Source organism: Schistocerca piceifrons, chromosome 3 (genome assembly GCF_021461385.2).
Source record: "Schistocerca piceifrons isolate TAMUIC-IGC-003096 chromosome 3, iqSchPice1.1, whole genome shotgun sequence".
Lineage (NCBI taxonomy): Eukaryota > Metazoa > Arthropoda > Insecta > Orthoptera > Acrididae > Schistocerca > Schistocerca piceifrons.
The window spans coordinates 733,487,235-733,500,424 of NC_060140.1; the positions used below are offsets into that span (position 1 = coordinate 733,487,235).

General features: G+C 41.3%; 1 protein-coding gene across 1 annotated transcript in view; it reads left to right on the forward strand.

Annotated features, from left to right (window-relative positions):
* LOC124789015 (UDP-glucosyltransferase 2-like) overlaps positions 1 to 13,190 on the forward strand; it is a 58,250-nt gene that overhangs the window by 14,130 nt on the left and 30,930 nt on the right. Inside the window, exon 3 of the mRNA XM_047256301.1 lies at positions 5,214 to 5,673. Within this exon, the coding sequence (XP_047112257.1) occupies positions 5,214 to 5,673 (460 nt within the window). The remainder of the gene's footprint in view (positions 1 to 5,213; positions 5,674 to 13,190) is intronic.

Consider the following 13,190-nt stretch of genomic DNA (forward strand, 5'->3'; position numbering starts at 1 on the left):
GCTACAAAAAATAAAACATGTTACAGGTATTAATAAATGAAGTATTTTAAGTGTTAAAATATCTGTGAAGTTCTTCTCTGTTTGTGGATGTGCAGCTGAAGTTATTCAGTTGCATACCCTTTCAGTGGTTGACTACTTATGTCAATGTAAAGCAACACCAGTCGTTACTTGCATCAGGCTTCACAAATGGAAATTGTCATTACTGGTCCAAAAGTAATAGAAAAACCAGTACCTGATTAGGAATTCCATAGCGACTCCGAAGGAAGCACTGAGTTCAGGCAGACTCCACCCGGCGGGACCGCAGTAGATCACAGCTACGCCAACTTCAAGAAGTCTCCGTCTGGCTGCACTGCAATTATGAAACTGAAGATGGTCCTGGAGTAAAAAAATATAATAGTGCAAGATGGGAATAATGCTGATCGTAATTCAAAAAAATGCAGTATGGTGCGAAAATAAAAATGAATTTTGAATGATCCGAAAAATTCAAAAACTCAATATGGTGAAATTATCCTAGTTCAGATTTGTGACTCTGTGCTCGTGTCCTGTCCTGTCTCCAGCCAATCACAGTGAAGTTTTTTTTAAAAGGCATGAAAATTGCAGGGTATCTGTCGTTGAAAGATCTGCACATTTAAGATAGTTGAATGAGTATTAAATAAATAACTTGACAATGTTTATCTGTTGCACAACAGACAGCAGTAGGACGTAAAGTGGAAGTTTGCGAGGGAATACGTAAGCATGTGCTCTGGTAAAAATATCACATTCATTCAAGAACGGCTGAACATACTAATAACATAAACATGTAATAAATTGATTATGGTTGCTGTTCTTCATAACACTCTCAGCTGAGTTACAAAATTAGATTTACAACTGCGTCTTGGAGACCCCACCACGATTTGTCATTAATTATTAATTGTGGAAGCCTCAGAGGAATCTTTCAATGGCGACGTTCACACACATATACACATACAACAGAAATTCAAGACAAAGGGTCGTTCCCTTAGCTTGAGTGCACGAAGAAAGTTAACAAGAATTCACCGATAAGAATTAACTGTTAATAGTTGCACAATAGAAGAGGTTCTGAAACTAATTTGGAAGTTTTACTTCGAGAGTCAGTAACTGTGACAGCTAACGACTACCACGAACACGTAGTCGTCACAAACAAAAATTATGGATAAAATGAGTGCTAAAATTTAGAATAGTTAACCACATTGATCAGGATATGTTACTGTGAGACACGACCTGCGAAAGTAAGCCTCTCAGCGAAGTTTCAGTAATCACTTCAATTATACTATACTGGTGCGATCAACAATGAAATTACTCTGGCTGAACTGAGAAGATGCATTACGAGTCGACATGTTTGTACAGAGGTACAGCAGATTGATGGATTGCATTCTTGGATAAGTGCTACTAGTCTAAGGGCAACTGGTTATAACGTTCCGAAAGTAACCAGAAAAATTCTGTATACCGCTCAACAAGCAGTGAGCGATGAGAGCAAGACGTTAACTTTCACTGGAGCTGAAACCTACAAAATTAAGGTAATGAATCAACTATGAACAGGGACACACACACACACACACACACACACACACACACACACTTAGCCGGTGTCGCCCGTCTCGTGTCTCCTGGAACACTGCCGAGCGAACCCTTTTGGAACCCATGCGTTTCGTTCTTTCGGAAGTGCCCAAAGAGCTCCATGTTGTGTGGCGCCAACCTGTACAAGAGCTTCGTCCAAGGAGAACAGAAACCTCTCTGCTACCTGGTACGTCCTTTATAGGGTTTTCTATTCTGCCACGTATCTAGATACTGAAATTTACCTTGTACACTCTCAGTCACGCTTTTCATGCATCAGGTGCGAGAAGGAAAGGATGTATACAGGGTGAGTCACCTAACATTACCGCTGGATATATTTCGTAAACCACATCAAATGCTGACGAATCGATTCCACAGACCGAACGTGAGGAGAGGGGCTAGTGTAATTGGTTAATACAAACCATAAAAAAAATGCACGGAAGTATCTTTTTTTTAACACAAACCTACGTTTTTTAAATGGAACCCCGTTAGTTTTGTTAGCACATTTGAACATATAAACAAATACGTAATCAGTGCCTTTTGTTGCAATGTAAAATGCTAATTACATCCGGAGATATTGTAACCTAAAGTTGACGCTTGAGTACCACTCCTCCGCTGTTCGATCGTGTGTATCGGAGAGCACCGAATTACGTAGGGATCCAAAGGGAACGGTGATGGACCTTAGGTACAGAAGAGACTGGAACAGCACATTACGTCCACATGCTAACACCTTTTTATTGGTCTTTTTCACTGACGCACATGTACATTACCATGAGGAGTGAGGTACACATACACACGTGGTTTCCGTTTTCAATTACGGAGTGGAATAGAGTGTGTCCCGACATGTCAGGCCAATAGATGTTCAATATGGTGGCCATCATTTGCTGCACACAATTGCAATCTCTGGCGTAATGAATGTCGTACACGCCGCAGTACATCTGGTGTAATGTCGCCGCAGGCTGCCACAATACGTTGTTCCATATCCTATGGGGTTGTAGGCACATCACGGTACACATTCTCCTTTAATGTACCCCACGGAAAGAAGTCCAGAGGTGTAAGATCAGGAGAACGGGCTGGCCAATTTATGCGTCCTCCACGTCCTATGAAACGCCCGTCGAACATCCTGTTAAGGGTCAGCCTAGTGTTAATTGCGGAGTGTGCAGGTGCACCATCATGCTGATACCACATACGTCGACGCGTTTCCAGTGGGACATTTTCGAGCAACGTTGGCAGATCATTCTGTAGAAACGCGATGTATGTTGCAGCTGTTTGGGCCCCTACAATGAAGTGAGGACCAATGAGGAGGTCGCCAATGATTCCTCACCATACATTTACAGTCCACGGTCGCTATCGCTCTACCTGTCTGAGCCAGCGAGGATTGTCCACGGACCAGTAATGCATGTTCCGTAGATTCACTGCCCCGTGGTTTGTGAAACCCGCTTCATCGGTAAACAGGTAGAACTGCAACGCATTCTCTGTTAATGCCCATTGACAGAATTTCACTCGATGATTAAAGTCATCACCATGTAATTGTTGATGTAGCGACACATGAAATGGGTGAAAGCGGTGAAGATGCAGTATGCGCATGACACTAATTTGACTCAGTCCACCGGCTCTCGCAATGTCCCGTGTGCTCATGTGTGGGTTCATGGCAACAGCAGCTAACACACCAACTGCACCCGCTTCTCCTGTGACGGGCCTGTTGCGGACCCGTTTGCGTGCTACGACCATACCTGTTGCATACAGTTGGCGGTAGATGTTTTGCAATGTGCGGCACGTTGGATGCTCTCTGTCCGGGTACCGTTCTGCATACACCCTGCAGGCTTCAGCTGCATTTCGTCGACACTCGCCATAGATGAGTATCATCTCTGCCTTTTCAGAGTTCGAATACACTATGGTCACAGTTCCTACAACACTACACCATCACGGACGTCTGGTAACACGGTGTACTACAGTTGGTCTGCGTGCGGAGACGAATGCAGAATAACAATAGCAGCAAGCGCTACATGCGGACACTGCGACAGCTAGACTAAACCACTACAGTGCACTACAGCCACACTCATAAATACGGTCGTCATCGTAAACATCTCCCTGCAGATGCTGCTCGCCGACCATGGCCCGTGTTTGTTACAACACGCAACTGAACGTCGGAGGTTTCAAGCGTCAACTTTAGGTTACAATATCTCCGGATGTAATTAACATTTTACAATGCAACAAACGGCACTGATTACGTATTTGTTTATATGTTCAGATGTGCTAAGAAAACTAACGTGGTTCCATTTAAAAAAACATAGGTTTGTGTTAAAAAACATACTTCCGTCCATTTTTGTATGGTTTGTATTAAACAATTACACTAGCCCCTCTCCTCACGTTCGGTCTGTGGAATCGGTTCGTCAGTATTTGATGTGGTGTACGAAATATATCCAGCGGTAACGTTAGGTGACTCACCCTGTATACTGACATACTGCACATGATGTGTTGAACATGCATGTGGGGCTCCGATAATTACCAAAAATCTTAGTAAAAATGTGAGGTGAAAATCAAGGCAATATACCTTGTGGCCACTATAGACACACTCAGCTGCTCTGTCTTTCTTTCTTTCTTTTTTTTTTTTTTTTTTTTTTTTTTTTTTTTTTTTTTTTTTTTTTTTTTTTTTTTTTTTTTTAGTTTACGGTTCATGCCCAGAATTGAGATGCCAGATTAAGTCAAATGTTAAACAAAGTGATGAAGAGGCTCATGTAGAGACCCTTCACAATGGAAGAGCCAATTATATCTGTAACGTACAAGTCATAAAAAGAAACAAGCATAATGTAACCCACAGCAAACATACTGGCCATGCTCAAAGGCATCAGGACGATATAGTTCTTTAAATCATGTTCAAAAGTAATTATCCAAGGAATTACATTGAAGGTGCAATTTGCACATCAAAAGTATGTCCTCAAAACACACACACACACACACACACACACACACACACACACATGCACTCATGCATACAAACAGGGTTTATGTCATGAACTTACAGGCTAAGCAACACTTGTAAACAACCAAAGTTTCAGTCTCAGTGTAGTACATGGTGCAAAGAACACTGGACCGTCAGATTAAATATTTCCCATATCGAAGCTATTCTATAACGCTCGTCAAGTGTCACGTTGTTCTTTTGAAGTCTAAAATGTCTACAAAAACACGTCAGTAACAACAAAATGTTATGTTTATGTCCAGTATCAAAGTGTTATTCCCATATGCACACATACACACAATACTGTCAAATAGTAACGTATTCTTGTTTCACTTACGTTCTTTGACGTAACATGGAACAGTCTGTAACAGCTCATTATGTGGAGCATGCAGTGAGATAAATATCGGCATCTGAGTGCAGCACACATCGAATCTTACACATATATGTTCTTCATGTGTATAGTAACGTTAGTAACAACATGGTTGTTTCTTTAATTAATTAATTATTTTAATGGAACATTTAAGTTTTACTTCCCTTAGTTTTAATCATGCCTAGGGTCGATGTTGTTCCTTTCGAATATTTGTGTCTCATGCACGTCTTCTTTTTATCTTCTTGTGTACAATGAGTTCTTTGCTGAATATGTCCTCTTGGGAACTCATGTTAACTATGTTTTGCCTTACAGAGCGGAGCAGAAGTATGATGCATTCATTATGGAGAAATTCGGCTCCCCCTGTTATTACGGCTTAGCGCACAAAGTGGGATCTCCACCATTAATTGGATACGCTTCTCTTGGAGCTACGTCACTTATTCGGAAGACTTTCGGCAGCCCAATTAATCCTTCCTACATCCCTGACTACAATCTCGGATACACGGACCACATGACCTTCTGGCAGAGACTGCACAACGCTTACAGCTTACTGCTTTCGTTGGATATTTTACAGAGAGTTTTGTATGGGAGAGAGGAAGAGGAACTCTGGAAATATTCCGGCCAGAACCCACCTACCTTGAGCGCGATGGATCACAATTTCAGCCTCATGTTGGCCAACAATCACTTCAGCATGAGCTACCCTGTGCCAAATACGCCAAATATCATCGAATTAACTGGAATCCACATACAGAAGGAGAGGAAGCCGCTGCCAAAGGTATTTACAATGGTGAAGCAGAAAATGTGAGCTATTCCTCTTCGGAGCAGAAGTTAACGTTGGAAATGGTTGAGAGCTGTAACATAATGTGCTAAGGAAACGTTAACGGTTTACTGAAACAATATTATTTATTCATTTACTTTTCGCTACTTACTTTAGTATTATAAGCATTTTCTGTATGTTATCGCAACAACGATCATATAACAATGGTACAGTCAGCCCCGTATCTTTTAATGTCTTTGCTTAGGCCTCAAAAAGAAGACAATGAATGTGGCACTGTAAAATACCTAATACTTTCATTCATTTTGTGCGCTAGGAAGGGGAGGGGGGTTTGGAGGCAGGGTTACTTCAAATATATCATCTATAAACACATTCCGAACAGCAAATATCCAGTGATGGATAAGTAAATGATTTAACAATGTCCTGCATTTCTTATAACCTTTCAAACTCTTCATTTTTACACACTTTTCACACGGAATGTCCTAGAAAATCGATATACTTATAAGACAGGTGGATTAATTGATGATAAATTGAGGGTAACAAGATCTATATAGGAAGAAAAGATAGTTGTGAATCACTGATATATTTAAATCATTTTCATTCAATGTTGTTTACAGTGATAGGAAGAACCTCATTTTTTTTAAACGATTCAAATAATATTTTTAATTTTGTTCGTTGTTTGGCTACTTGAGAAAAATAATCATATTTCCTTAGTTACTTGTCACTCAGAACCAATCAAACTTCAAGTTTGTAGTCTTCATAGACGTATTTTGAGTATTTGTTACTGACAAATCGTCTGGTAAGTAGTCTAAATCTATATTAATTTGTTCTGTTGTTGTAGTCATTAGTGCAAAGACTTCATAGATGCGCCTTTCAAGCTAGTCTGTCTTCACCTTCGCATAACTACTGCAGCCTACATCCACTTGTACAGTCTTATAAATAAAATCCGGCCATGGCCGGACGCCACAGAGGGTCAGTCAGAGTCATTAATGTCTCCAGTCGCCCCTCAGAACACTAAGTCTGTCCATATGCACGAGTGGCAACACTGCAGGATGAAAAAGTGTATGGAGGAAGTGCTGTCCCCTTCACGAGCTGTTAGAGAGCTGCTTCTGCTCGTGGTCAAGTGACAGGGGACACAGCGTAAAGAAAGAGCCCCCGACAACCTCCATTAGTGACCAAGGCGGCAGAGACAATGAAGATGTAACAATCTCAGAAGTAATGGCCCACGCCAAATATCAACTGTCTGAAGATAATCGGAGGAAAGAAAGTACAGAGGGTGGAGATTATGGGGGTCAAGTTGTTGTTGTTGTGGTCTTCAGTCCTGAGACTGGTTTGATGCAGCTCTCCATGCTACTCTATCCTGAGTAAGCTTCTTCATCTCCCAGTACCTACTGCAACCTACATCCTTCTAAATCAGCTTAGTGTATTCATCTCTTGGTCTCCCTCTACGATTTTTACCCTCCACGCTGCCCTCCAATACTAAATTGGTGATTTCTTGATGCCTCAGAACATATCCTACCAACCGATCCCTTCTTCTGGTCAAGTTGTGCCACAAACTTCTCTTCTCCCCAATCCTATTCAATACTTCCTCATTAGTTATGTGATCTACCCATCTAATCTTCAGCATTCTTCTGTAGCACCACATTTCGAAAGCTTCTATTCTCTTCTTGTCCAAACTATTTATCATCCATGTTTCACTTCCATACATGGCTATACTCCATACAAATACTTTCAGAAACGACTTCCTGACACTTAAATCTATACTCGATGTTAACAAATTTCTCTTCTTCAGAAACGCTTTCCTTGCCACTGCCAGTCTACATTTTATATCCTCTCTACTTCGACCATCATTAGTTATTTTGCTCCACAAATAGCAAATCTCCTTTACTACTTTAAGTGTCTCATTTCCTAATCTAATTCCCTCAGCATCACCCAACTTAATTCGACTACATTCCATTATCCTCGCTTTGCTTTTGTTGATGTACATCTTATATCCTCCTTTCAAGACACTGTCCATTCCATTCAACTGCTCTTCAAAGTCCTTTGCTGTCTCTGACAGAATTACAATGTCATCGGCGAACCTCAAAGTTTTTATTTCTTCTCCATGGATTTTAATACCTACTCCGAATTTTTCTTTTGTTTCCTTTACTGTTGCTCAATATACAGATTGAACAACATCGGGGAGAGGCTACAACCCTGTCTTACTCCCTTTCCAACCACTGCTTCCCTTTCATGTCCCTCGACTCTTATAACTGCCATCTTGTTTCTGTACAAATTGTAAATAGCCTTTCGCTCCCTGTATTTTACCCCTGCCACCTTTAGAATTTGAAAGAGAGTATTCCAGTCAACATTGTCAAAAGCTTTCTCTAAGTCTACAAATGCTAGAAACGTGGGTTTGCCTTTCCTTAATCTTTCTTCTAAGATAAGTCGTAAGGTCAGTATTGCCTCACTTGTTCCAGTGTTTCTACGGAATCCAAACTGATCTTCCCCGGGGTTGGCTTCTACTAGTTTTTCCATTCGTCTGTAAAGAATTCGCGTTAGTATTTTGCAGCTGTGACTTATTAAACTGATAGTTCGGTAATTTTCACATCTGTCAACACCTGCTTTCTTTGGGATTGGAATTATTATATTCTTCTTGAAGTCTGAGGGTATTTCGCCTGTTTCATACATCTTGCTCACCAGATGATAGAGTTTTGTCAGGACTGGCTCTCCCAGGGCCGTCAGTAGTTCCAATGGAATGTTGTCTACTCCGGGGGCCTTGTTTCGACTCAGGTCTTTCAGTGCTCTGTCAAACTTTTCACGCAGTATCGTATCTCCCATTTCATCTTCATCTACATCCTCTTCCAGTTCCATAATATTGTCCTCAAGTACATCGCCCTTGTATAGACCCTCTATATATTCCTTCCACCTTTCTGCTTTCCCTTCTTTGCTTAGAACTGGGTTTCCATTTGAGCTCTTGATATTCATAAAAGTCGTTCTCTTATCTCCAAAGGTCTCTTTAATTTTCCTGTAGGCAGTATCTATCTTACTCCTAGTGAGATAAGCCTCTACAACCTTACATTTGTCCGCTAGCCATCCCTGATTAGCCATTTTGCAATTCCTGTCGATCTCATTTTTGAGACGTTTGTATTCCTTTTTGCCTGCTTCATTTACTGTATTTTTAGTCCGCCCCCGGTAGCTGAGTGGTCAGCGTAACAGACTGTCAATCCAAAGGGCTCGGGGTCGATTCCCGGCTGGGTCGGAGATTTTCTCCGCTCAGGGACTGGGTGTTGTGTTGTCCTAATCATCATCATTTCATCCCCATCGAAGCGCAGGTTGCCGAAGTGGCGTCAAATCGAAAGACCTGCACCAGGCGAACGGCCTACCCGACGGGAGGCCCTAGCCACACGACATTTCATTTCACTGCATTTTTATATTTTCTCCTTTCATCAATTAAATTCAATATTTCTTCTGTTACCCAAGGATTTCTACTAGCCCTCGTCTTTTTACCTACTTGATCCTCTGCTGCCTTCACTATTTCATCCCTCAAAGCTACCCATTCTTCTTCTACTGTATTTCTTTCCCCAATTACTGTCAATTGTTCCCTTATGCTCTCCCTGAAACTCTGTACAACCTCTGGTTCTTTCAGTTTATCCAGGTCCCATCTCCTTAAATTCCCACCTTTTTGCAGTTTCTTCCGTTTTAATCTACAGGTGATAACCAATAGATTGTGGTCAGAGTCCACATCTGTCCCTGGAAATGTCTTACAATTTAAAACCTGGTTCCTAAATCTCTGCCTTACCATTATATAATCTATCTGATACCTTTTAGTATCTCCAGGGTTCTTCCATGTATACAACCTTCTTTCATGATTCTTAAACCAAGTGTTAGTTATGATTATGTTGTGATCTGTGCAAAATTCTACCAGGCGGCTTCCTCTTTGATTTCTTAGCCCCAATCCATATTCACCTACTACGTTTCCTTCCCTCCCTTTTCCTACACTTGAATTCCAGTCATCCATGACTATTAAATCTTCGTCTCCCTTCACTATCTGAATAATTTCTTTTATTTCATCATACATTTCTTCAATTTCTTCGTCATCTGCAGAGCTAGTTGGCATATAAACTTGTACTACTGTAGTAGGTGTGGGCTTCGTATCCATCTTGGCCACAATAATGCGTTCACTATGCTGTTTGTAGTAGCTTACCCGCATTCCTATTTTCCTATTCATTATTAAACCTACTCCTGCTTTACGCCTATTTGATTTTGTGTTTATAACCCTGTAGTCACCTGACCAGAAGTCTTGTTCCTCCTGCCACCGAACTTCACTAATTCCCACTATATCTAACTTTAACCTATCCATTTCCCTTTTTTAATTTTCTAACCTACCTGCCCGATTAAGGGATCTGATATTCCACGCTCCGATCCCTAGAACGCCAGTTGTCTTTCTCCTGATAACGACATCCTCTTGAGTAGTCCCCGCCCGGAGATCCGAATGGGGGACTATTATACCTCCGGAATATTTTACCCAAGAGGACGCCATCATCATTTAATCATACAGTAAAGCTGCATGCCCTCGGCAAAAATTACGGCTGTAGTTTCCCCTTGCTTTCAGCCGTTCGCAGTACCAGCACAGCAATGCCGTTTGGTTATTGTTACAAGTCCAGATCAGTCAATCATCCAGACTGTTGCCCCTGCAACTACTGAAAAGGCTGCTGCCCCTCTTCAGGAACCACACGTTTGTCTGGCCTCTCAACAGATACCCCTCCGTTGTGGTTGCTCCTACGGTACGGCTATCTGTATCGCTGAGGCACGCAAGCCTCCCCACCAACGGCAAGGTCCATGGTTCACCAAGCAAAATATACATAAAAAGACGCGAAGCCTAATCTGACCCTCAATCCAAAATCTAAACCCATTAAAAGATCAGAAACAACAAGTACAGGCTCAGGAACTAAGAAACGTTAATTCACAACCAAAAAGGCATTTATGGCCTACCTTCATTATAAAATTTGTTCAAACTGATTTGTTTCCAATGGTTCTTACACGCTGCTGAAATTGATATAACGATACTGGAAGAAGCGAAACCAACAATCTACATGAAATTACAGGATACAACGTAATTCTCAACAGATCTGATGGTGCGAGTATGGCTATGTTACCAACAGACGGCAGTCAAGTGGGTGAATCTGTGAGGCTATTAAGCGGCAGGACAATATCAGCACAAATAGATACAGTCTCTGTAAATGTGTGTGCCCCGCAAGGAAGCAATCGTAAAGAGGCGAGGACCGAGTTTTTCAAACAGAAATTGATGTGTCCTTTATCAACGACATTGAGCAGAGTCGTATTTGGTGGTGATTGAAACTCTGTTATTAGAAAAAAAATAGACCAAAAGCAAAATTTAAACAGATATATGGAAGTTGAATACATGGTTAGAAACTTAAGTACGCTCGACACGTGGGATGCAGCAAATGCAGAGTCATTAATGTGCGCCCACATCACTAGTCACCCAGAGAGAAGGATTGACCGTATTTACATCTCACAAGACTTAGTACGTAACGTCCCCACGTCAGAAAACTGGTCTGTAAATTTTTCCGATCATTGTACTTATATCACCGCAACGAATTTACAGAAGAAAACAACTTTCCGTAGCAAAGAGTGCTGGAAATTAAATACTGCCTTACGTAGAAACGAGGAATTAGAAGTCTGGTACTAGAAATATGGAAAGCCAGCGTCACTAACAGAAGGCATTATTTTTGCAGAATACATTGCTGGGTGGAGCACGCAAAACCCGAGATGCGGAGATTGCTTGGTTAATATGATTACAAAAAAAAGTGGGAGAAAAATAGAAAGCAATTTTATTTCATATGCCTTCGAGCATTGTACCAAAATGAACGAGACGTGACCACTAACAGTTCTTGGATAAAACAGATTCATACGCAGATAACGTCAATGCAGAGACAAAAACTAGCGAGCAGAAATTCAGTTCCAGAGCTGACAATATTACCCAAGAGGAGATGCGTTAGTTTACCTCTTAATATGAATATCGAAAAGGACAAAAGTAATAATCGAGTAATTTAAGATAGGAAATGAGACAATACAGCAGCAGACTCATACATAAACGGAGCGTTGCAACATTTCAGTGAGTTGTATGCTGCACTAGACGCAGGCGAATCAGTTTTCCTGGATGATATTGGCAACGTGCTGACAGGCGCAGACAACATTTCTCTCGACGGAGAATTTACGGAAGAGGAAATATGTGAAGTGCAGTGAGAGACATGAAAGGAAAATCGTCAGGTATGGGCAGCATACCAGTTGACTTTTATCTCAGTCAATGGGTGATATTGAAAGAAGAGTGATGCATGGAACGTCCAACAGCTCCCTACAAGCTTGCACGAGTGTTCTCAAGAAATATCCAACAACAAACATCGAGCCCCTTAAGCCAGTAACCTTGATGGATGCCGACTACAAAATACTAGCTCGAGCAGTAAACTCAAGATTACGGGACGTAATGAAATACGTGGTATAGGTGGTTATCAAACGTGCGCCGTCCCAGAGCGCAGTATAACTGATACCCTGAGACCTACCACTACCGTGGTATAATAGCCATCCAGGTTATCTGTAAAATCGACCAGATATCTCGCAGTGTTCTACTAAAGACAAGGCAGAAATCTGGTATCTGCAACAAATTCTCCCAACATGTCAGTCATTTTGCAAGAAGCTTATTCCAAAATCATGATCAATTGACGCCTTACTGCACCATTCAGTATAAAGCGGTCAATCCGTCAGGATCGTCCCCTATCGATGGCCATCTTCTCAATTGCAGTCGAACCTCTCCTAAGGAAATTTAACGGCTTAATCTCAATATTGATCTCACTAAAAAAGAAAATCGTATGTCAAGCATTTGCATCTGATGTGGCCATATCTGTGTCGGCAGTAGAGCAGTAGATCAAATATCGCCCTAAAAACATTAACCGAACATTTACTGTGCAGCAGAGGGAGCCATGATCAACTATAAGAAATCCAAGAAAATAAACTTAGGGAAACGTTTACTGCTGGAAGAACAACAATGGTTACCCACAGCAACAAATATACGTCTGTGAGTAGATCTGGTGTCTATAGTTCAAAGGATGAAGACTACCAACTGGCGATCGATATTGAACAAAGATAGCACCAGCACATAGCTATATTCACATCGAAATCTCGATATGACCCAGAAAGTAAAACTTATGAACGAGTTCATCTCATTGAAAGTGTATTACATAGCTTCCATGTTGGCAGTACCACAGCCAATAGCCAAAATGGTCTACTATCAGCGATTCGACCTTTTGCATGCTGTGGAAATATTTTCAGGGTAAAATACAGCACACTAACATTATCATTTAAAGAAGATGGGATCGGATTAATAGATACTGAAGCAAAATGCAAAGCATTACTCGTACATAATGTCCTCAAGAACCAAAAACCAGTGCTGCCAACCTGACAAGAGATACCCCGACCAGAAAAACAGTGTGGTAATCTGGCTACAATGTCATTTCAAA